At 30.0% G+C, this 25,625-nt stretch overlaps 1 protein-coding gene across 2 annotated transcripts; it reads left to right on the top strand.

The window, feature by feature from the left end:
- The first annotated feature begins 651 nt into the window (after positions 1–651).
- On the top strand, positions 652–23,956 carry LOC107436078 (uncharacterized). Of its 2 annotated transcripts, XM_087156177.1 has the most exons (9): positions 652–929; positions 2,404–2,452; positions 3,793–5,002; positions 8,313–8,364; positions 9,376–9,424; positions 12,503–12,724; positions 16,374–16,417; positions 19,965–20,195; positions 23,796–23,956. In XM_087156177.1, exons 1-9 carry the CDS (start codon positions 918–920, stop codon positions 23,925–23,927), a joined length of 2,001 nt encoding a protein of 666 aa, XP_087012303.1. In that variant the 5' UTR covers positions 652–917; the 3' UTR covers positions 23,928–23,956. The 2 variants fall into 2 exon arrangements, with proteins under 2 accessions (XP_087012303.1, XP_087012304.1); XM_087156178.1 differs by lacking the exon at positions 12,503–12,724.
- The last annotated feature ends 1,669 nt before the right edge of the window (positions 23,957–25,625 follow it).

The raw sequence follows: 25,625 nt of genomic DNA, 5'->3' as shown, positions 1-25,625 counted from the left end.
AACTACTACAACAGCATAAAAATATTACGTTGTGAAGTAAGAATGTCCCTGAGAGGCAATTAAGCTAGTATAGTATGGCATATAAAATACATGTTAATGCAAATAAGATTTGCTTAATCTAAATCCTTTTCCTTAGTTATTAAATTAAATCTTGGTAAATTTTTTTCCCCAAGTTTAACTTGTTGAAAAAACTAATTGTTCAATTTTTTAGCAAGATGAAAAAGTAAATAAAAATACTTATTGTACTTTTAAAAATGTCTACTTTGTTATTATTCATATGTTTTTAGAAATAAATATTGAAATATAATAAATAAATACTAAAAAAATTACCTCTGAACTAGAATGAACAAAAAAGTAATAAAATAAAAGTTAAAAAATATCATACATTAAATTAAAAGCTATATATTTTCACTAAATATATTTCTATTAAATTTATTTTAATTCAATATATTTTTATTAAATATATTTTTATTAAATAAATTTTTGCTTTTGCTTTGCTTACAAAACATTTTTACAATACAATTCACCTAACACAAAACGTTTTTGCTGTCTAAGAAAGTTAATCTTTTTCTTAATTTATCGTAAACTACACGAACACTTTTTTGCTTATATTTGTGTTCCACGAAATTAAAATGTTAAAAAAGCCTTTAAGGGAGAACTTTGTCTCTTAAGTCATAGAATAGATAATTTCTTATCAGCTTTATTGATAAATGCTTGGTGCGTTCCAAAAATATTACCCAGTTAAAATTCTTTCCTGAAAAATTTCATGAGATTAAAAAAGAAAAGAAAAAAAACAATCATGCTTTTTGTTTCACTTTTATTTGGATGCAGAAAAAATATAACATTGTTAACTGCCTGTTTTTCTATAAAGTTTTGTTATTAAAGTTTTAGAGATCTTTTCTCAGTTTAAAAAAGTGATGTCATCGACGGTAAGTACAAATGGTTTATCCAATAAAATTGACTTTTTTTTATTCCTAAATCAAACTGTTCTTAGTATTAAACATTGTTTTGATGTTTGAAATATTATAACTGAATTGATAAACAGTACCCAATCTATGTGTTTTACTAAAAATAACATCAATTTAAAATTATTATAATAATAATAGATGAAATGTAATACAATATTATATAATCTAAAAGAAATATGATATTTATTTACTTATTCTATGCAACCGGAAATATTTTATGATGTTCCTTTTTTCAACCTTCAAATTAACATTTTACCCAAAATTTTATAGTAAAGAAAAATTTGAATCAAATTTGATTTCAAACGAAATCACGAAAATGGTAAATGCAGTTTCATCGATTCGTTATCTACTATATACCTTGTGAATATGAGATATAATATCTTCTCTAGGCAATGTGAATTAAAATAGGCAAAATTGTTCAAGTCATTTTAGAGCAATAGATAACTGCCCATAGATTTTCAATTATTAATTTTAGAATACAGTAAGGGCTCAGTTAAATAATATGTTCTAGCATTTCTGGAGGAGAACTAATTTGAACAACTTCTAATACGAGGGTTGTAAATTAAATAGTGGCAACTTAACCTTGAAACTCACAGAAGGGCGGGCATGTGCAAATAGGATATGGGAACGGTGAAGTGGACCTGTTGTCGATGTGTAGAGTGCAAAAAACAGTCGATCTGCTTAGAAGGGTAGTTGTTGTGTGGCGTTAACGTGAGGAGTTTCGTTTCCATCGCTCTAAAGCACGTTTTCAAAAGGCTTAATGACGAAAAAGACGAGATGCTTGAAACCATCGAGCCACTGTCCAATACGGTAGAGCATTTGCCCCACAGGCTTTCGCTAATCCTCGATAGCATTCTGTTGCACTTTTGCCACGGGCAACCTCGATTTTAAATGACGACCGCTGATCACCTTTTGAAAACATGCTTTAGAGCGATGGAAACAAAACTCCTCTCCTTAACGCCACGCAACAACTACCCTGCTAAGCAGATCGACTGTTTTTTGCACTCTACACATCGACAGCAGGTCCACTTCTCCGTTCTCATAACCTATTTGCACATGCCCGCCCTTCTGTGAGTTTCAAGGTTAAGTTGCCACTATTTAATTTACAACCCTCGTATAAAGGCATACCTAACAAACGTCGTAAGACATTTTTTAACCATATTTGTCATACAAATCAATGCATGCAAATGAATAATGAGTTGACTGTTTTATTGAAATATAGCGTTAACAATTGTTACTCAAGAATAGTTTCCTATTTAATTTAATATTATTAATATGATATCTAGAATTTTTACCTTGATGAAGCTCTAAAGTGGCAGCATTAAAATAGTTTTATTATTCTAAAACGATGTTAGGAAATCCAAATATCACTAGTTGTAGTATTTGCTTATGAAACCTATGATGTCTCTTCATTAATTTTGTGAGTATATTTCAGTTTTGTGCACAAGAAATTGAAGAAAATAAAATCAATGAAAGCAAAGAAGGTAAGATTTACTTATAAGCACTAATATTTTCCAATTGAATGTTTGAAAATTTGAGATTGTTAATCTCAAGGCTACTTCCAGAATGTTATTTTCGGTTTGTTATTTTACATATGGATAACGAAAAAAAAAATACATATAAAGAATCTCCTTTTTTAAAAATTGTATTCGCATGCAGCTTAACTTGAATCGATATTATTTATTTAAATTGAGTTTATCCTATAATAGGTCCTGTAATTAGAATTTGTTGAATAGTTGATGAACATTTTACTAATACTAGATTTGTTTTTTAATTAAATCGTAAGCATTGCATTACGGGGAGACACTAGTGACGATCAATGACTGATCGTAAAGACACGGTTCCCCATAGAACACCGAAGTCAAGCATCACTGGTTGTGGTCAGTAAGCGGGTGGGTGACAACTTTGATCAGCCTGCTTAGAGACAGAGGATGCGCGGTATCGGTCCTCGTTAAACTGTTCTACCGCAAAGTGCACGACTTCGCGCGCTGGTCGTTAGGCTACCAAAGCAGGGGAGCCATCCCTTCCGCAGAGGATCAACATTGCGATGGCATGTCTTCAGCTCATCTTCAAGGATGTTTCCCAGACCATCGTCAATAGCCCATAGTGCAGCTCTAGTGCAACGCAAATAAAATATTATACCGAAATTCGCAACCCCCCTCTTTTTCCTTGCTGTGTCAAAAAAAATCATACAAAGAGTAATGTTTAACTTATTTCATTTGCCCCAGATAATTTGGCATCGTAAACTGATGGTAAACTAAATACTTTTTACACATAAAAGAATTAGAATTCCAACTTAAAACTTGCGTATTATGTTTTCTTTTAGTTCCTTGTATTTATTAATGAAATAAAAAAATATTTTGATTTTTTTGCATTTTTTTTTCTCAAAAAAATTGGTAAGAGAAGTGATTAAAAAGCTTTAATCCTTATCGGAAAAATAAATTGATTTGGAGAATAACCCACGGATTAATTAAAAAAAAAATGCGTTTACTATCAACAATTCGGAGACGTTGAAGCGGATAATAACTTATAATTCAAAAATGTTGTACATATTATGTTTTTAAGCATTGGTAACTTTTAAGCTCTACCAAAAGCCCACCAACCAAATCTGCAATTTTTTAATATTTGTTTTATATTTAAAACATTTAAAACTATTTTTTTCAAATTTTTGGACTATTGAGATGGGAAAAGATATAAATTCTGAGTTTTCTTAATGATAGTAGTTGGCAACTTTCTCAATGATAATTTGCATTTTTCGAACTTAACCTAATGGTTGATGATGTACAGCAATATATCTTCGATGTCTAATCTTTTTGTTTTTCAGCTCTTTCACGTCAAAAATCACTTGAAGCATATGAAAATGCAGTGAAAGGAGAACTAAGTAAGCAACCTGCAAATCCTATTTTTAGCGTCAATGATAGTTCAGCAGTTTTCCTACCAAAAAATGCTTTTTCTTATACTAAAAACTGTAACATTACAAACAAACCAAAGCCACTATTATTTCCAAAACCAAGAAATAGACAACACGTAAATATTAATGAAAAAGTCAACCTAGCTGGAAATGTTCAGCATTCAGGAGTAAAGATTGATTCTAAACCAATACACATTGACACACCCACCCAAATTTCAAATGATTCTCCAACAATTAGCAATCCTAATGATTCCTCCAAAAACAAAATTCATAGCTTAGAAGACTATATTAAGTTGGAAGTGACTGAAACTGGTCCCCCTCCGTTGCCATCCCGTCCTCCTCCTGTATTTAAGTATCCACCAGGAACATTTTGCAAAGAACAGGATTTGAATGAAGCAACGAAAGAACATCAAATCAGATCCTCACAGAACAAGTTTTGCCAATCTGATCAATTAGATGTAAATGGTGGTAAAATTGCTGAGAATCAAGGAAATAAACCTTTGCCTGAATTAGGTGTAGAGGCAAAACATTGTACCATGAAAAGTTTTTCGGAAGAAACTAACTCATTGGGAATTCAAAAAAAATTAATTAGTGCTTTAGTTGAAACAGAAGAAACTATGAAACCTACACCAACTGCTGAACCAGAAGCTAATACTAGAAAAAGTATTCCTAATGTCGTCTTTAAGAAAAGACCAATAAATATCCCATTTGCGTCACACGAGAATAAACCTCCACAGCCATTACCACGACCAGAATTATACAACAAAAAAGAAAAGACATCAGTTCCGTTAGACATTAACAAGTCAGAAAAATTATCACCTGCAGTAGACATGGAGTTGCAGACAGACTTTATTCCTAAACCAAAGGCACAAGTTATGAACGTTCCTTGTAAAACTAACAGTTTATTTCATCAACGCCTTGAACAAATATTGATTGAACAAAGAATACGTGAACAAGAATGTCTTAATCCTGTTAATAGTTTAAAGCAACTGTTGGATGGAAGATTGGCTGATGAAGTGGATGTGAGTCAGTCAACAATTCATGAAAATATTTCATCGGCAAGAAAGATGAGTATAGAGAATAAATCTGAAACTGATGAAAGTTTTATACCAAAGACTGAGAAGTAAGTTCTAAGTTAATTCATAAAGTTTTTTTTTATCAGTGCTGCTTTCATTCTTATATGTATTCTTTATTTTCTCTTTACATATACAAATACATAAAAATTAATAAAATTAATCTTAAGACATCAAAATCTGACTTCTCTTGCACAGTTTTACCGTGATACAGTGTTTTTCAAAGACAGTGGCACTGTTAATGCAATCATGGTAAATATTCATTTAAACTGAATAAACTGAGTTACGAAAAGTTAGATTTAAGATCAAGAACATAAATTAGTTTCAAAGTCAAGAAAAAGTTTTGATTTGGGAAAGCTGACGCTGGTGTAATGCAGATTAAAATCAGTGGCGTAGCGAGCCTAACTCGCGCCCGGGGCACAATACCCTTTTAGCGCCTCCCCCCATTCGAAAACCATATAATATTATTTGTAAAATATACTCGCAAATTAATAAATAAATAAAGTAAAATAAATAAAGTCATAGACTCAAGCTATAGGCTTTAAATTTGAGACAAATAATGTAGTTGAGAGAACAAGACTAGATTTTGAAATGTATATGATCATCTAGAATTAGTTCAAAAGATACCTATTATTTATTTTACATATTTATAAAGAAATATTTTAAAAACACGGAGTTTTAAAACAATAAAAAAGTAAATATTTATTATCTCTAAGGAGATACATAGATTTAATAATCATATGATTATAATACATTAATAAAACTAATTACTAAGTCTAAATTTTCCGTGCTTTTGATGAAGCAAATGTATCAATAATATCATCAAAATTGATCATTTAAAATTTTTCTCTTTCCACACTTAAAAATGCTAGGTCACATAGGCGATCTGTCAAAATTAATTTTAATTTGCTGAATGAAAGTTCGCAGCTAGCAATTGATACTGAGATAGTCAGGAGTATTTGAATTGCCGCTATCAGATTTGGAAAAACATCTTCTTCATTCGAGATTGATTATAAAAGTAGGAAATTCTAATGGAGTTTTAGGTTTAATTTCTTTTCTACTGCGGAGTAACATTTTGCTGTCACATATTTTGATAAAAAGTTCCATTACATTGAAATCTGTATTATAAAATTCACTTAGATTTTTATAATTTTTTTTCAAGGTCGTTATCAACATTATCCTTGTTTAATAAATTTTCAACGTCTAGTAGAAATCCAAATTTGAAATTAAGGTCACTTAATCGTGTAAATCGTGTACACATTTCTTTTTGGAGACGATCAAAAGTGCTTTTCATAACGCGAGAAATTTCACTTTCTGCGGAAAGACCACCATAGCCAATTCTCCAGGCACGTATTGTTGTATCCATATCCCATTTTTCACAAAGAGACTCTGCTTTTTCTATTGCCTCTTTACAGAGCTTGTCTCAAATTTCGGCTAGTTCAGTCGCTAATGATTCAAGATCATGGAACACTTCTCTAAAATTCATTCAAGGATCTTGTAATCTGAGATGCACACGATCAATCCTTCTTAAGATTTCATATCAGAAATGAACTAAAGTTATAAAACTAAAGGTTAGTATATTTTGCAACGGAATTGTAGCTTCACTTCTGTTGTCACTTGTAGTGGTAGTGTGCTCAGCTAATTTTTCTATTAGTTCTTTTATATTCTATAGCCCATAGATGATAACGATAACCGCTTGTATTCTGGCACTCCATCGCGTTTCAGATGTGTGACCTGCAATCACGGCAGCATTATCGTAACATTGTGATCTGCAGTTTAATGAAATTTCATCGTAATTTATTTTCTCTAAAATTGTACTTTCGATCGAGGCTACATCTTTAGCATGTATTTCAATAAAACTCAAAAAAGATTCTTTGATGGAAACTTTTTTATTGATAAAATCAGCATCTACATACCTAGCGACTTGGGACATTTGTTCACGATGAGAGATATCAGGAGTTGAATCAAATAAAAGTCCATAATATTTATTTCTTTTGATATCGTTTATTAGTTGATTTCGAACTGTAGATGACAGAAGATGAATGAATTCATTTTGAATCTGTGGTGACAAATATGAGAATAACAAATTTTTCTGTTAACAAATTTTTTCATACTCTATTCACTTAATAATAGAATCGTCGAGTAGATGTAGTAAGTAATCTTATTTGATTTATTACTTACCAAGAATGCCTTGAACTTGAAAGGTAGTAACATAGTGAAATATACAATATAGTTTATGCTGACATTAAACTTATATATTATAACATTTAATATTTAATAACATTTCATTTTTATTCTAAGCAGAGCGCGATGACAAGGACGTGAATTAAATATTGAAATATATTTAATATGAATATGAATTTAATATGAATTAAATATTATGAATAATATTTATTAATTAACATTTATTATATTACACTGGCAATAATTTAAAATATATTTTCCAGAAATCAATTATAATAAAAAAAGAATTATCCAGCAATTTTTTGTTTTGCGGACCATTTGGCGCCCCTTTGTGAGTAGCGCCCGGGGCATGATGCCCCCCCTTGCCCACCCCTCGCTACGCCACTGATTAAAATTCAGTTCTTTCTTCAGCTTTTTCTTCATCATAATTTGAGTGACTTTAAAATGCTTACTCCTACGTATGTCCGTACACAGGGTGTTTCGTATAGACCATCCTTATCATGTACTTTTAAAATTTTATCAAAAATGAAAACTAAAAAGTATACACATTAAAGGTCAAAAATTAACATATAATCGAAGGAAAAATAAAAAACGCTATCAAAATCCGACTAATTACTGTAGAGAGATTTGGATACAATAAATATCAAAACAAGTTTAACAAGTTTTTTACCTCGCTTAAATATGATAAATGTGTGTACTTTTTGTTACCAATTTTGAAAAGAACTCTAAAAATATATACAGAACACCTTGCATATTGGGAAAAAAAGTGTAAAGAAATTCTGATTTCATCATTAAATTAAAACGAATACATTTTTTAAAACGATTTTATTATTAATCATGACGCAAATACTTTTGCCATTAACTGTCTTTTGCAATCTAGTGTGCAAATTTTCAATGAATGTAGGGGAAATGCAAAATTAAGGGTGAGAGTTAAATACGCTCGAACTGCGTAACAACTACGTGGTTCGTAATAACTACGAACTGAGGTTACTCGATGCTTCAATGCAACTGTCCTTAATACGTACAGTTCTTTTCACCTCCAGTTTCTACTCCACGAAATCAGTTGTTGAATTTGGGCAATATCAAAAATGCGTTAGTCGGTTCGGTGCCCTTTAGTACTTCAATTTATTCATCTGAAAGATAAGGAAATGTATTTCTTTTTCTAATTTTATACAGATCTTTCAAGTCTAAAGTTGAAAATATAAGAATAGATCCTTCATCAGCTGAAGTAAGATTGATTTGATTAATTTATATTTTTTCAATGCTTATAATTTTATCATATAAAATATTTCTAAGCATTTAAATTCATGATGTTTTATTAATATCATTAAATTAAAAACATAAAAGTGGATTTCTTTCTTCTCAATGCTTTGACAATATTTATATAATTTGGAAATGTTTAGATAATTACATAATCGGAAAATTTGCGTTCCTTTGCTAACCACCTTAACGGTGTGAAGTTTGAACCATATAATAAGTTTATTATGAATGGATTTTTTGTGTGATTATTTTACCAAAATATGGTATTTCAAATATGTCCCTGGAATGTCCCATATTGTGGTTAACATTGAAGGGAATTTTCCAATAGTGTTGTTAATACTCATGAATGATTTGGAGTTTTTAAGTTTTATGGAAAAGTACGAAAAACGCAATTTATTTATCCCACTATCAATTTTACGCAATTCCAAATGAGATAGTGACATTTTTTTACTACGAGATATATAAATCATAAATAAATATATAGCAAAAAATCTTTAACTATCGTTCATTCTTTTACGATGCATTATTGTAAGACTTTGTTTTAGAGATATTTCAAAAAATTTTACTACGAGATATATAAATCATAAATAAATATATAGCAAAAAATCTTTAACTATCGTTCATTCTTTTACGATGCATTATTGTAAGACTTTGTTTTAGAGATATTTCAAAAATTTTTACTACGAGGTATATAAATCATAAATAAATATATAGCAAAAAATCTTTAACTATCGTTCATTCTTTTACGATGCATTATTGTAAGACTTTGTTTTAGAGATATTTCAAAAATTTTTACGACGAGATATATAAATCATAAATAAATATATAGCAAAAAATCTTTAACTATCGTTCATTCTTTTACGATGCATTATTGTAAGACTTTGTTTTAGAGATATTTCAAAAATTGTGGTAATATTTTTTATGTAATATGTTTTCGAAAATTGTTAATTTATACACTAAAATGATCTCTACTTTTCAGCTAAGAGATGAATTAGACAAGATGGATTTAAATCAAGACATCGTTGCAGGTAATGCTTATTTTTCTTTCTCGTATTTTATGTATGTACTAAGTAGAACTGCTTCCTTAAGAGGTCTTTTTCAAAATTCCATTTGGAAATAGAAATTTATTCTTATTGAAAACTTAGAAATGAAAAAAAAAATAGAATAAATAATTTTTATAATAATTAAAATTGTGATTTTCAATAATATGAATACGGAAAAACACTGATATAAACCAAGCTTTGCCGGCAAACTGAAATACTGCATCATTAAATATTATTAATTTTAATATCTGAAGTTTAAGATTAATTTCGATGAACTAACTACCATGTTGCAAGATATTTTTGACAAAATTTATATTTTTATTTTAAGTGAAACTTATAACAGAAAATGAATTAGATTTCTTAAATATTGAAAATTTTGATATATTTCACTGATAAAGATCGCGTAATAGATCTGGTGCTATTAGTTTTTTTAATATCAAATCGCAATATCATTTTAAAGAGATAAGTTACTATTTTGAATACTCGGAAATCATTATTTTTCATAGTAATCTTGTTAACAATACAAAGCATACATAGATCTCATTCCCTCACAATTGAATATTTTAAGAATATATAAAGAAACTAAAAAAATTCTTGTTTTTGACCAAGTGTGAAATTATGATTTTAATTAGTGACACAAACATTGATTTATTAAACCCATCTAAGCATGATGATGATTGCCCTAATAGTTGATGTTTTTTCTCCTTTAATTAATTTTGTCACCTGAATCAATTCTCGTACTTGTATTGATCATATTTTCTTTCTTAACACCAATTTTCTTGTTAAAAATTTCATTGAATGCGTCAATTAATATTGCATTCTTTCAAATCAAGATTAGTTAAACAAATTTCAAATCGAAAGCTACTTTAAACGTTTTTATATAAATTCATTTTTGATTTGCAAGGGGTAAATAATCTCCCTCTCCCTCTCCTCTCCTCTCCTCTCTCTCTCTATATATATATATTTATATATATATATATAGAGTATATATATATAGAGTATATATATATAGGAAAATTGTAGACACATGAAAAAAAAGGGGGGGGGGCAATAATAATGAAAAAAATAACAAACAACAGATTTAAAAAAAAAAAAAAAGGATTAAACTTTTTAAAAAAAAACCGGGAAATAAAAGATATAATATTTTCATCAGCCCACACGATTATTTTCATGTGCACTTTTACACACTTTCATTAGTCATGACTGCTTTGTCTAATAATTAATAAATAAATTTTGTACCCTCCTTCCCGGCCTAAGACCTGTTTTAATCCTTCCACTCGGCAACGACGTTATATATATATATATATGTAACATAAAAAGCTTTTATTAATCTTTTTATGTTAGTTTCTTTGCTATAAAACAACTCTTACTTTATTACTAATTAATTATTCTATTTGAAATACTTTCTCACACTTTTAAAAGCCACATCCTGTTTCTAAATCTATTTTTAGCCAAAGTATGCATACATTTAAATAAAGATCTTTTTTCCCTTTTAAGCCGTGGGAATCACTCGAGCAAGTTCATTAACCAATTGTAAGTTCTGAGATTTCCCTCTTTTCCCTAAATAGAGACATTTTAGGATTTTTTGCAAGATTTTCCCTACCAGAAAGACTGTTTGCTGATGGAGTAAACATCACTTCTTCGCTCTCACTCAACTAAGAATGTTCAAATAAAAGTTACTCTGATTTAATTAAAATCCTGTGTCTGTTTTCCTGCTCGGTCCGACTGCAACATTTTACATATATATATATATATATATATATATATATATATATAGTTAATAAATTTACAAAAAAATTCTTTGTTAATTTATATTTTTAAGTACAAATCCAATTCGGGCAAATCCGTGGCTAAGCATCTGTGCAAAACGGACAATTTATGTTTATATTTTTAAATAAATGTTAATTTTCTAAAATCATTAAAATTGTATAATTAAATGTCAATCTTATTAATTATAAACATTAATTATAAATTATCCAGTATAATATAATTGTCTTGCGCACATCCATTTTCGGGCCAATCTAAGTTAACTAACTAATCAAACTCGCTTCAGTACTGTAGTAAGAAAGCGCCATAAAAGATCCCTCTATTTACGCTTCTAACCTCTATTTCCGCTTCTGTGTTCATGTTTTGTAATCTGGCAATCTTGTTACGAAAATATTTAAAATCATTCTGGAAAGATTCTGGTTTGTGTAAGTTCATTTGAATTCTCTACTCACTTTATTAAAGATTTCGTTTTGTGCTTTGTTCTGTATTTTCTTTACATTTTATTTTCTGGTTTTTGCTTGACGTGTTTTATTTCGTTTATACGCTTCGTATATAATGTTTTCGATTTCCGTTTTGAGTGCTGCTCACACTATTGTATTGATATATTTTGCTTTGACTATATTGATACAATATAAGAAAACACTCCGTTTTGCGGATATAGTCGTGTGAGCTGATGGATAGGTTATACCTCTTCATTATTTTGTTATCCGGCTTTTTAATATTTTTTTAATGTAAATTTTTTTTAAATTATTTTATTTAAATAAATGCACTCAACGTATATAGTTTAATTTTGTAAGACATCCAATTAAAGTGATAAAAATGAAGTTTAAAAAGAATTTTCTTTTAAACTAAGAAGAATCAATTGTTTACTGAGGTTATTGTGTACTGAGATTATTGCCAAATCGGTGATATATATATATAACCTTTTTTTGAAACTGCCAACTGGACACAATTTTTGCACATGTTTATGAATATAAACTTTTCAATCGTTAAAAAATTAGATAACAAACGCTTTACATTTTTACAAAACTGTGGTTTTCTTCATTTTAATGTTTTGTACCAATTTCATGACAGGCATAGAGTGGCATAGACAGGCATAGTAAAAGTTTTAGAGTGTAGGAAACTCTCAACAGTTATAAAAAAAAAACATAATGAACAAATACTTAAAATATTCTTTACCGAGAGACAAAACAATCAAAATGTTACTTAAAGTTTCTCCAATTTTTTTTTCTTTAGTAAAGGAGCTTCGGATTATGCAAATTTGTGTGTCCATTTTAATGGGAATTTTCTTTCTAGATTTTAGTGCTTTTCATTCTTTGAATCGACCAACATTGCCTCAAAAAATAAAGTCAACTCAAAGATCATTGTCTTATACAAGTTTAGTGCAAACAGTGAAAGATATCAGTACAACAATTTGGAATCCTTCAGATAAAAGTAAAAGAAACTCAACAGGAATGGCCACAAAAGTAACAGATCAGGCGGTGATCAGAAAAAATGAAGCAGAAAATTTTGCATCAGGTTTTGTTTGTTTTTTATAGTATTAGTAAGTGGCGATCCATCAGATAAGATACATAAAAGTTTGCTATATTACATTAAATCAGGGGTCTGTCCAGACATTTTGTGAAAGGTCCGTTTTTCGTGAAATTGTGAAAAAATTACTCACATTCTTTCAACCAGGGTCCGCTTTTATGAATTTGTGCAAATAGGGTCCGTTATTGCAAAAAAAAATTTTTTTCAAGGAGTTTTTGAATTGTATAGACATACAAGATTATGCTCAACACTGTAAAATTGTAATTAAAAAAACTAAATTTTAAAAAATGAACAACAATTGCTCCTTCTAAATTAGAGATGCAACATACAAACATTTGGTATTTAGCCTATACTGCTGAACGCAGAATATTAATTTCGGACGAAAAATGGAAGAATCGTATGCCGAAGACAAAACTTAATTCGTTTACATCCATCTTTCTTGTTTTCTGCCCTGGAAAGGGTTTATTCGAATAATAATGAATAAAATAATAATGAAGATAAACAAATTTGTGAAGGGTCCGATTAAAAGAAAAATCATTTTGTGAAGGGTCCGTTTTTAAGTTAAAATATTTTGTGAAGGATCCGTTTTTATGAAAAGATATTTTGTGATGGGTCCGTTAACGGACCCAAATTTCTTCTAAACAGACCCCTGATTAAATAAATTACTTAAATTAAATAATCAAAATATAAATTTATAAAGCATTAATTTGTTTTATATACTAATTCTTAAATATAAAAGGCGAAGATTTATGGCATTCAGCTATTTATGTTTTACAATATTTGTAATGTTCAAAACGCTTAAAAGGTATCCACTTAAACCCCACAGAAAGAAATTCAAACATCTTGATTCTATTTATTGTTTTCTATTAATTAAGACGCAGATTATTTAACTAATGAATCTGACTGACTTATTGATCGAGAAGTTTTTTTTTCTAATGCCAAGTACTAAACCTTTACGTACCGAGAAGATGCCGGAAGTGTTGCTCATTTAACGCTACCCCGTGGGCACCTGTGAACCTAAGTCACGGAGGCGAGCAACATTACCCACGCCACACTGCCACAGTTATCCGTTCATAGGGTGAACCACATTCACACAAAGGACAACACATAGAGAGAAACATCCATGCCCAGAGCGGGATTCAAAACTGCAGCCACTGGCTTCGGAGTCAGGCACGCTAACCGCTCGGCCAGCTGGCCGGCTTCATCGAGAAGTTAAATTGTTCATTCAATTCAGCAAAGCTTAAAGGAGTTATCTACCACATACGCATTTAGTTTCAGATAATTTATTTTATTAAGTATTTTTTACCTTATATAAGGCGGTGAGAAGAATAGTTCCTATTAACAGCTTTATTTTTTAAATATTGTTGCTAAGCTATTTTTTCACCTATAATATCTACGGCCATCTTCTAATAATTTCAGAAAATAAAAAAGATACCATTGAAAGGATTTGTTTACATAAATACTGAAAATAGTTAAGGATTGGGGGGGGGGAAGGGGTTAAGAAGGAAGGCCAAAACTGGGGAATTATTTTGTCCTGTGCATTAAGTGCTCCTTCAATTCATCTAGTAACAAACAGAATTTATAAATTCGATTATTTATAAGAACAGAATGATGAATTCTTTACTATAGGCAAAATTTTACGACCCTGTGAAGGTTTTAAAAATCAAATTAGTTTTAGGCAAACTATTAAAAATAATAGACTTCATGAACTTCTTTTTTACAAATAAATCTCATTTCAAAATTATCAAAACATACAATAGTTACGTATCATCACGTAAGAAAGTAATTTATGGTCTTTTTTAGCTTGGCAATTAAATGACCATATGTTTAGTACAAATATTAACTTTTAGAGTAAATGTAAAAAATATAGCTTAATAATGAGTTGAGTTTCCTTTGAATTCATTCACTTAGAGAAATAAACTGATTTTTGATTATCACTATTTTGCATTTCACGAATTCAATAATGGTTGGTTTGAGTTAGGAAAAGTTTTTATTCTCCCTTAAATATTAATTAGAAACCAATAATATATATAGTTTTTTGTACTTAATTTTTTACAGGGATAATGCATGTTGAAGGTGCCAATTGCGGAACGTCCTGTTTATGTACAGGGTGTTCAAAAATCACTGGCTAATATCTACTATTAATAAAGTTACTAGCGATTGTCTGAGAATATAAATAGCTTATGTTAATAATAAAATTATAGTTTAAACTTTTTTTAAAATTTTATAGAGAATTTTTTTATAGATTTGAAGCAAAATCATATACAGTCAAACCCCGCTATAGTGAACACGGTTTATAGTGAACTCCCGGATATAGTGAACGAAATGTTCGGTCCCGTGCCTTGCTATACGCGGATAATGTTATTTTTTGTGGATATAGTGAACCAAAAAAGTTAGGAAGTTGGATATAATGAACTTTTTTCTGTCTTCAACTGATTTTTTTTGTAATAATTTTGAAATTTCTACTTCAAAAAAAAATACATATGCCGATAAAAATACATAACCATCTATAGAGGGGAATGTAGCGATAAGCATTTTTTATTGTTTGCTTCTTTTATCTCACTTTCCAATCCCTAAGCAGATGTTTCCAACCCAGGCAGACGATGCCCTGTAAGGTGTCAGTCAGATCAATATGCATTTTCTGTCAGAGGGAATGAGCAATTATTCATTATTGGTCAAAGGGTTGGACACTACTATGTGTTGATAAGGCCCTCATTTCAACTCCTTTTTGCTCTCAGTTCAGTTTAAAAAATTCTGTAAACAAGTGTCTCAAATTTAACTGTGGCGAGCAGTAAACGTAAAACGTTCTCCATTGATGATAAAATGGGCATTATCAGAAAAATTGAAAATTGATGCAATCAAGCTGATATTTGCAGGGAATATAAACTATCCAAATCTACAGTTTGTAACATATGGAAAAATAGGCAATTAATAATTTCTGCTCATGAAAAAAATTAAGATGGCAGAAAAAAGTTGAGAAAAGCAGATCACAAGGATGTTGAAGAAGCATTACTGAAGTAGTTCACCAATCGAAGCATCTAAACAAATGTCAATGAATTTTCTAAGCGATTTTATGAGACTACTTTTATGTTCTCGAATGGCAGGTTGGACAGGTTTAAAGAGCAGGATAACAGAAATTCAGGAAAAATTATCTGAGAGTCGGGAAGTTTTTCCATATCTGATGTTGAGGATTGCTCATCAGCTAAAGATTAACATTTTTTTTGTACGCAAGACATTTTAATAACACATTTTTTGCTACTACATAATATTTTTCAGTCATTTATTTGAGCAATGTGTAATAAAAGGAAGGAGTTTGGGAACCATTAGTTAAATTGCCTGCGTAACGGATATATTGAACTCCCGGTTATAGTGAACAGAAATTTCGGTCCCTTGAAGGTTCACTATAGCGGGGTTTGACTGTAATTTTATGAAGAAAAAATAGCATTTCTTGAAAAAAAAAATACACTTGAATTTGTATACTGTCAGTAGGACAGTATACTTCCAAAATTTATTAATTAATACTTTATTAATAGTTCCCACATTTATTAATTTTCAATGAAGTTCAACTCAGTGTTATAATTAAAAATTTCTTACTTGTTTGTTTCGCTGATTTTAATTTCATAATTATTATTTTCAGATGGTAAATTCTTGGAAAAACAGCAATCTTTTGAAGAGGAAAAGGTAAAAATAATATTAATTACTAGACTAATTTTTGATATTTTTTTTTTTTTTTTGAGTGGATATGATTAATGTCAATAAGTATTTATTTTGTTATGATTTGAAATAAAGTTATATTTGAAAGCAATCTCAGTGTTAAGATTTGAAGTAACTTTTTGTTTCAATATTATTGCATGAATATTTGAAATTTATATTCGATAAGGTGTTAATTAAAAGCGGGAAAATTTGCTGTTTAGTTCCACATAGAAGTGAAGTGAAAATGAGAATTATTACAAATCTGTTACCGATTAGGTACCATTCAATTAATTACCATTTTTTAAATTTTATAATTTTAAGTCCTTTATTATGTATATTATTTACTTTACATTTGTATCACTTATATATCATTGCTATAAACATATTTCGGTATTTATAAATTACACTTGAAAAAGTTGCTATAGTGTTATTAACCCCTTCCTTTTCGCTCCTGTGAAAATGACGGGGTGAGGTTTCGCCCTCTATTTCTCGCTCCCGTGATACTGACGGCTGGAGTGTTCAGTAGTAACGCGCCAATAAGAATAAAACTAATTCATTCCTTTTGCCCGGAAAACATTTTATTTCTCATTTTTCCCACCAGATGGCAGTACCAAGATATTTTTAGGGTAATTGTTGATAGTTAGTTTATTTTAAACTAGATGCAGCACTAATCAAATACGTAATACAAATACAAAAGCCGAAAAAATAGGCACTTTTATGACCGTTTTCTTGAAAATTAACCGATCGTTAAGGGGTTAAAAGGGTTCCTAAAGTGTCCTTTATTTACATATTATGTTTCTTTCTTTTAATCAAAGTAAAAGGACAAAAAATTTAATATTAAGGCTATAATATGTAGTTTACAACAGTTTAGTTTCTCAAAAAAAGTAATATCATTAAAGTTACAATAACAGTAATTCAATAAATGCATCAAGTAATTCATTAATTTTCATTAAATTATTATCTTTTTTTAGAAATATATATATATCTATGAAAAAAACAATAAGCATCCTATGTATTGAAAAATTAAAACTTGTTTAAGTATGAAGCATATGCATTCTTATAATGTAATTTCATAACGATAAAAAAGCCCTCTTTTCCCCAAATATTTGAATGATTTATACTTCACTTTTTCCTTTTAAACAACTTCAAACATAAAAACACATTGAATTTTTAAACAAATTAAATTTAATTAGTTTAAAAATTTAATGTGCTTTTTTTAAAAATTGTTATGCCGGTTGGTTCAAATTCATATTGTTCTAAAATAGCTCAAATACGGAGTTCGCATTCCAGAGAAATCAAATTTTAAAAAAAAGTCGTATATTTAAAATTTGATTTCTCAGGAACTATTCGTTAAATTTCATTCAGATTTTGTATTTTGCCATGTTAAATGATCTTCTTGTGAACTAGTGAGTGAACTAGCCCTTCTATTCTCTTTAGCCCGCCGACCTGGTGGCCGAGCGGTTAGCGTGTCTGACTGCGGTGCAGCTGGTCGCGGGTTCGAATCCTGCGCAGGGCATGGATGTTTCTTTCTCTCTGTTTTCTATGTCCTTTCTCCTTTGTGTGTGAATGTGACCCGCCCTATAAACGGGTTTGTGGTAGTGTGACGTGGGCGACGCTGCTCCTCCGCTGTGGCTTCGCCACAGGTGCCCACTGGGTAACGAGAAGAGAGTTGCACTTCTGTGGCCAATGGGACAACACTCAAGTGCCCGCCATTAAAAAAATAAATTCTCTTTAGCCCTGATCTAAACAAGGGATACATTGTTTCTTCATGTTGAATTAAATGAGACTAAACGAGAGTGACTAAAACGAATAAGTTGCAAGCGTTAATATATATGTTTCTATTTTGACATTAATTAATATTATCTTTACTCTGCTATCTACCTGAGAGAGTAAAGTACATTTTTCGATAAAATTTTTTACGCTGAATTGAAAAGAAATAAAATTCGAGTTGACAGGATTAATAGTTTTGAATTAAGATAATAATAAACACTAGAAAATATCTCAGTAGAAAAAAATTGAGCAATTAAGAAAGTTTGATGGAAAATATAAGTCAAAATTTAAATTTTTATGTCGGTGAAAAGAGTTGTCGGCAAAATGATTACGTCAGTGAAATGATCTTGTTGGCGAAATTATCATGTCGGCGAAATGAGCTGTCTGCGAAGTGGTCGTTTCGATAAAATAAGCTGTCGGTGAAGTGATCATTTCTTTGAGAGAAACTGTGGAATTGATCATGTTGGTCAATTGAAATGTATCGATGATAGTAATCATATCGATGATATGATCTGTCACATCTTCATAAACTATCTTCGATTGTAGCTACTAGAAGACTTATTTATTAATCTTAAATCATGGTGCCATTGATACCTAGAATTTATAGTTTTAAGGCAAGAAAAGAAGAATATCATCCTCCGGAAAGGAGAACTATTTTTTTAACTTCTGGAATCCATATATATTATCCGCGATGGCTTAGGGGATAGAGCGTTCACCCTCTAATGAGGTGAACCGGGTTCGAATCCCAGTCGATACGAATTCCGCATCCTGCTTGCACCCACCACAATGCTGACGTGAAATATCCTCAGTGGTAGATGGATCGTGGGTTAAGAGTCCCCTTTTCATCAGGCTAACCGTGGGTGGTTATCGTGTTCTTCCTCTCCATGTAGCGCAAATGCTGGTTAGCTCCATCAAAAAGTCCTTCACGAAGGCAAATTTCTCCCAATACTCGATCCCGGAGTTTCCTTGTCTTCTGGATTGAGTTCAAAATCACAAGGCAACTGAGTTGAACATTAGCAGTCGTAAACTCATAAAATTGGGCCGGCTGTTCAACGACGGTTATATATATATATATAAAAAAAACATATACATTAATTCGAAATAATTAATTGATCAAAAACTACGAGTAAAATCGAAATATGAGTAAAAATTTTATTTGGAACGAACCTAAAACTTACAGTTTTAAAGATGGAAAGCTAAATTTTTCTTTTTTTACTAGGATCGACATTCTAATACTTAATTGTTTAGTACTTAGTTAAATTATAGTTTAAATAAGCGCCCCCACACAAATGGTGAAAAATGTTTTTGTTTTCCATTACTAGACCCCTTATGAGTATTTTCCTAAAGTTTCAAAACAAAATAATTTTTTTCCCATTATTTTTCTGAATTTGAATATACTAGGAGTCACTGAAAGTTTAACTGTAATATACGTTCCTGTAGGTTTTTCATTTTAATACTATTCTCATTTGATTGATTGATTACAGGATGCAATGGGTTCTTGGTTTCATGATATTAGTGCAACAGAAGCACAACATCGCTTATTTAAGTTGCATCAAAATTACATCGATAAATTATTATTTATCGATGTAATTTCAAATTAGTTTTAGAATATAACGTTAAATCTAAGCATATATTGATGTTTTAAGAATTCTGGAATATACCAAACAAATTGAGGTGTGAATGCAAACAAAGTCTTAAAATGGTGTTTTATTAACTTATTTTTCATTTTAATATTATTCTCATTTGATTGATTGATTGATTATAGGATGCAATTCTTCGGAGTTCTTGGTTTCATGATATCAGTGCAACAGAAGCACAACATCGCTTATTAAAATTGGATCAAGATGGGGCATTTTTGATTAGGCCTACTTCTCGTCCAACAGATATCGTACAGTATACTGCTATGATCACATATGCTGGCAGAGTATTCAATATTCACATACGACGCAAAGCAAACTATTATTTTGCTCTTGGAAAAGAAAAAGAAGGCGAGAAGGTAAATAAATCTTATTAATCTTTTATCCAACAGCTTGAAATTATTACTTATCGATGTAATTTCAAATTAATTTTAGAATATAGCGTAAAATCAAAGCATACATTAATGTTTTAAGAATTCTAGAACATGTAAGGTAGTGTTTCCCAAAGTGTGGTACGCGTACCCCCAGGGGTACGGGAACAGTTTAGCGAGAATCTTATGCGAAATATCTTGCAACAAACGAAAATTTCACAAAATTTTATTTAAAAACAAAACTAGCCATGAAAATTTATGATTACGTATTTTTCGATTGGCTATTTTTTGCAGAGTTAACAGTTAACAATTAGGGGTATCAACAGCCAGTTGTGATTTTTAACTTTTGGGCAATTTTTTTACAGTAAAAAAAAATTTTTTTGTATTAATGGTACATAGCGGTACGAAAAATTTTGAAAGGGTACACAAAAGTCATAAGTTTGGGAAACACTGATATAAGGAAACAAACTGAGGTGTGAATGCAAACAAGTTTGAAAATGGTGTTTTATCAACTTATTTTCCAAAGCAATCGATATGACAGTTGTTTTTTGAAAATCTAAACTGTCGCTTTATTTGGCTGGAAAAAAGTGAATAATGATCATAAATTTATGAATAGAAAAGTTCAAATTATATGTAAAAGATGAACTCTAAGGAAAAAGAATGTGATAACAGAATTATTTGGGAATTGTTAGGGCTGTACCCAGAAAAAGGGACTAGTGTGGATAAGAGATTGCAATAAAATTTTAGGCACACATAAACTTTTTCTAAAAATTCTAGACAAATAGGTTCCTAACGGGAGCGTTGCAGAATTCTAGAGAGGCTTCAAATTTCTACAAGTTAGAGAAGAAAATTATTTTAAATATGGAGTGCACATTATTTCTTTTAGTTTGTTAATTATTTCTTTCGTTTGTAAGTTAATTATTTCTTTTGTTTTGTATGAAAAAACATACACATTTAACTCCGCGGACAATAAATGCTATAGCTCGTTCACCAGGAGTTGGCACTTGGCTCCGCCTTCATCACGTGGTATACGACGATACTATTTCGCTATTTTTGGGAGAAGGTTGTGAGCAATCCTGAACAATGTTGCTATTTGGCGATCGTTTGGCAAAAATATTTATTTCGCAAACTTTATGTGCATTTTTTTAACAATAAATATTTCATAAATTGGATGATATTTTGCACCCTTTTTTTATGATATTTCTTTCTTTTGAGTGAATAGTTTGTCCTTTATGAGACATTTCGCTGGGAGAACAGCAGTTTTTAAATTTAAACTATATTTAATTAGAAAGTGTAGCAAAAGGTATAATAACAGATGATAAAGCAAAGTAAGTGACTGAAAAAGAATTCACTTTTTGTGTTAGCGCAAATTAAGGGTTGTCTCAATTTCAACAACGGAGATGTTTCTCTTCTAACTCCCGCGCTGAAATGAACTCTGCGTCAAAGGAAGTGGAGCCAAGTCTCAACTTCTGGTGAACGAACTATATTAAGAGCCACTATTTCGATCTGCAGATCCTGGAGTTCATTTGACTGGCTATGGTAAAAATAGGTATATGTTAAGTGTTGGTATGTTTAGAGTTAAAGGCTTCTCCACGTGAGAGATGGGATAAGTTTGTGTTTCATATGAACTTTTCTACCACAGTTAAATGTAGTGTTGTGAAAAACAATTTTAAATCAGTTTTACTTTGGAAAGAATTATACATTAAAAAACGAAAAAACTTAGCTACCACTATAAGCAATTTTCTCAATAAGCGTAGAAAGTATAACAGTAGCAGTCAATAATAAAAAAATTGACACTATTTTATAATACACAGGGCTGCCAACGACGCTTTTTGAAAAATTTCTTCGAGTGCTAATTATGGAATGGTTTTTATTTTAATGTATGATTCTTTTGTAATTTTGATTTGAATGTATCTTCCTCAACTCGTTATATTACAACTGATTCAAAATTTAATATGAAATACCACTTTGTTCCAGATCTTTAGTTAGCCTTCAAAATGTTGGCAGAATTACCAACGTTTTTAAAAGCTTCAGATTTTATTGTCTAGAATATTTTGCAAAAAGCTTAGTAGTTGGCAGCCAGCTCTCCTTTAAATATAATTGCTATAAGTAAAGATGAATAAAGGATTGATAGCATACGCTAACACTCAACAGCAGTCATGCTTTTGAATCACTGGTAAATGATAAACGAATGTAACATATATATCAATGACGTTAGATTTCTTCAACAAATATATAAAAATGGCTAAAAAATTTAGAGGCATCTAAAAGTATGATATCTATAAATTTATTTTAGATTATGTAACTTATTTGAATTATGTAACTTATCTTTAAAAAAGGAACAGAGAAAAGCAGCGCCATCATTCTTAAGTCACTGATACTCATGGATACTTTACCTTATGGTCTTACGTCGTTTTATGACGTCCCAAATGGTGATCGAAATGGGATGCAGCTGCCCAAAGGTAGAGAGCAGAACTCTCTACCTATGGCTACAATTCGTGATTTTCAAATAGATTAAAAACTTTTAAGTCAGGAAACTAAATGGAGCTGAAAACTACATTGAACATAGTTCTAAAAGAAAACATTGTGGAAATTTTAAAAAATATATTTGACAATTAAATACGAAAAATATTAGCCCTTTACGATCGGTTAATTTTCAAGAAAGCTATCATGAAAGTGCCTATTTTTTTGACATCTAGTACTGACATCTAGTTTAAAATAAACTAATTATCTACAATTACTTTAAAACTATCCTGGTACTGCCATCTGGTGAGTAAAATGAGAAATAAAATGTTTTCCGGGCAAAAGAAATGAATTAGTTTTATTCTTGTTGGCGCGTTACTGCTCAACACTCCAACCCGGAAATATCACGGGAGCGAGAAATAGAGGGCGAAACCTCACCCCGTCATTTTCACGGAAGCGAGAAGGAAGGCGTTAAGAGAGGAGAAAATATTATAGTACATTCCTATACAGCTGAGAAGAGGGAAGGATATGGAACCAGTCTTCTTTCCAGATGGCAGATTCCAGAGTAAAAACCTTGCCGGCATAGGAAAGATAAAAATTAGCAGTATTCAATATGCGGCGGTCGATAACGCATTCTCTTATTCAAATCATTTTATTCACACTTCAAATGGATGATAATCAAGACAAATTATCTATAAAACATGCAGAAACGATACCAAATAGGATTTGTGAAAATATTCAGAAAAAAAGTGAAAAAATTCTTATTACTTGGGCATTTATTTAATGTTTGGTTCGAAGGAAATTTCTTTTTCAAACATCCGTTTTCAATTAATTTCGTTCTCTCTCATGTTTCTTTTTCTTTTTTTCATTGAAGCACGACACAAAACTTTCCAAACATAACTAATTTGCTCTGGTGGTGTTCACCAATTATCTTTTGTACATCAGAAGAAATAGGAAAATTATTCTACACTGGGTAATGAACTTTCGATCATGAAAATAAGTTTAGGCTAAAGTGTCTAATTTTGATATATCATGTTCATACAAAACTAAAATATAATATTTACTTTGCTGCTACTTTAGATAACAGTAGGAACTGCTTTAATAATATTGAAATTTTATTTTCAGAGTTTTCAAAGACTGTCGGATTTAATCAAGTATTATCAAGATGTGCCTTTTGATATACATCCTTCTGGAAGCTCTCATGCACAAGCCATTTGTTTTCGAGTAACTCCCCCTCATTCAAATGTTTTATTTTAAGTATATTTTTAATAAATTTGAATAATTAATTTGTGTGAATTTTTCATTATTCGCTTTTAAAGGATTCTCTAATTCACCACTCAAATGCTCCTCATTAATAATTTATGAATTCCACTAATTAAGAAAACAAAAATGGCAAAAAAATTTATTTATTAGAGAGTGGAATGATTTTAACAATGGAACTGTTCTATGAGCAATAAACAGTTTTAAATTGAACAAAAAACATAGATCTAATCTGTTGAGGATTAAAAGGTAAAATGATTTTCATTCTAAGTTAAACAAAACCAATTGAAATTTGATTTTGTCAACTCACTCTAAAAGGCATCCAAATAATCGTGAAAGTTCATTCAATTTTAAATAGAACAAAAAACATTGGTCTAATCTGTTGAAGATTAAAAGGTAAAGTGATGTTCATTCTAAGTTAAACAAAACCAATTGAAATTTGATTTTGTCAACTCACTCTAAAAGGCATCCAAATAATCGTGAAAGTTCATTCAATTTTAAATAGAACAAAAAACATTGGTCTAATCTGTTGAAGATTAAAAGGTAAAGTGATGTTCATTCTAAGTTAAACAAAACCAATTGAAATTTGATTTTGTCAACTCACTCTAAAAGGCATCCAAATAATCGTGAAAGTTCATTCAATTTTAAATAGAACAAAAAACATTGGTCTAATCTGTTGAAGATTAAAAGGTAAAGTGATGTTCATTCTAAGTTAAACAAAACCAATTGAAATTTGATTTTGTCAACTCACTCTAAAAGGCATCCAAATAATCGTGAAAGTTCATTCAATTTTAAATAGAACAAAAAACATTGGTCTAATCTGCTGAAAATTAAAAGGTAAAGTGATGTTCATTCTAAGTTAAACAAAACCCATTGAAATTTGATTTTGTTAACTCACTCTAAAAGGCATCCAAATAATCATGAAAATTTATAGACTACAAACAACAATTCAATGCAAAGCATGTTAGGCCAATTTTTTCCCCAAACGTTTTTAATATTATTGTTATTATTATTATCACTATTTTGTCCTTATATTTAATATTTATGTAAATTTTTTATAGAAAAATTTGCAACTTAAAAGCAAAGTTTTCGGAAATTATTTAAAAGTAGAAAATCAAAATATTCAAAAATTATCAAAAATTAAAATTTACACTGTGTAAATTCGTTAAATAATTTTTTCAGCATCCATTCAAACATTATTTATTAGTCCACTGTATCACCAAATAAAATCATAAAAATTTTTACTGCCTGTTTTGGAAAATTTATAGTTCAGTAGAAAAATGTTAGAAACTTATTAAAATGTTGTCACGGAAACAAAATATTTATATATCCACGATGCAGATTTTTTAACAACTTTTTTCCATTTCATAATAACTATTCGATCCTTTTTTCTCCAAAATGAACATTTCTTTTTTTACTTTTAGAAAAATTTACGACTCAGAAGCAAAGAGTTAGGTACTATTTTAGAGACGGAAACTAACAGATCTCAAAAATTTTAAATTATTTTATACATTTTTTTCAAACATTTCATTCATTATACATTTTCATCACCAAAACAATTTCGTATTTACTACCAATTTTAGAAAAATAACATTTTAGAAAAAATAACATTTTGGAAACAAGTGTTAGAAGAGTTGTAGCATTACGTATTATACAGCTTTTTTTAAACCAAAATAATCACTTTCTTTTGTACTA

Source organism: Parasteatoda tepidariorum, chromosome 12 (genome assembly GCF_982258835.1).
Source record: "Parasteatoda tepidariorum strain Cologne lab strain chromosome 12, Ptep-v5.0, whole genome shotgun sequence".
Lineage (NCBI taxonomy): Eukaryota > Metazoa > Arthropoda > Arachnida > Araneae > Theridiidae > Parasteatoda > Parasteatoda tepidariorum.
The sequence above is the reverse complement of the archived record's forward strand: the minus strand, read 5'-3'. Positions and strand labels throughout refer to the sequence as shown.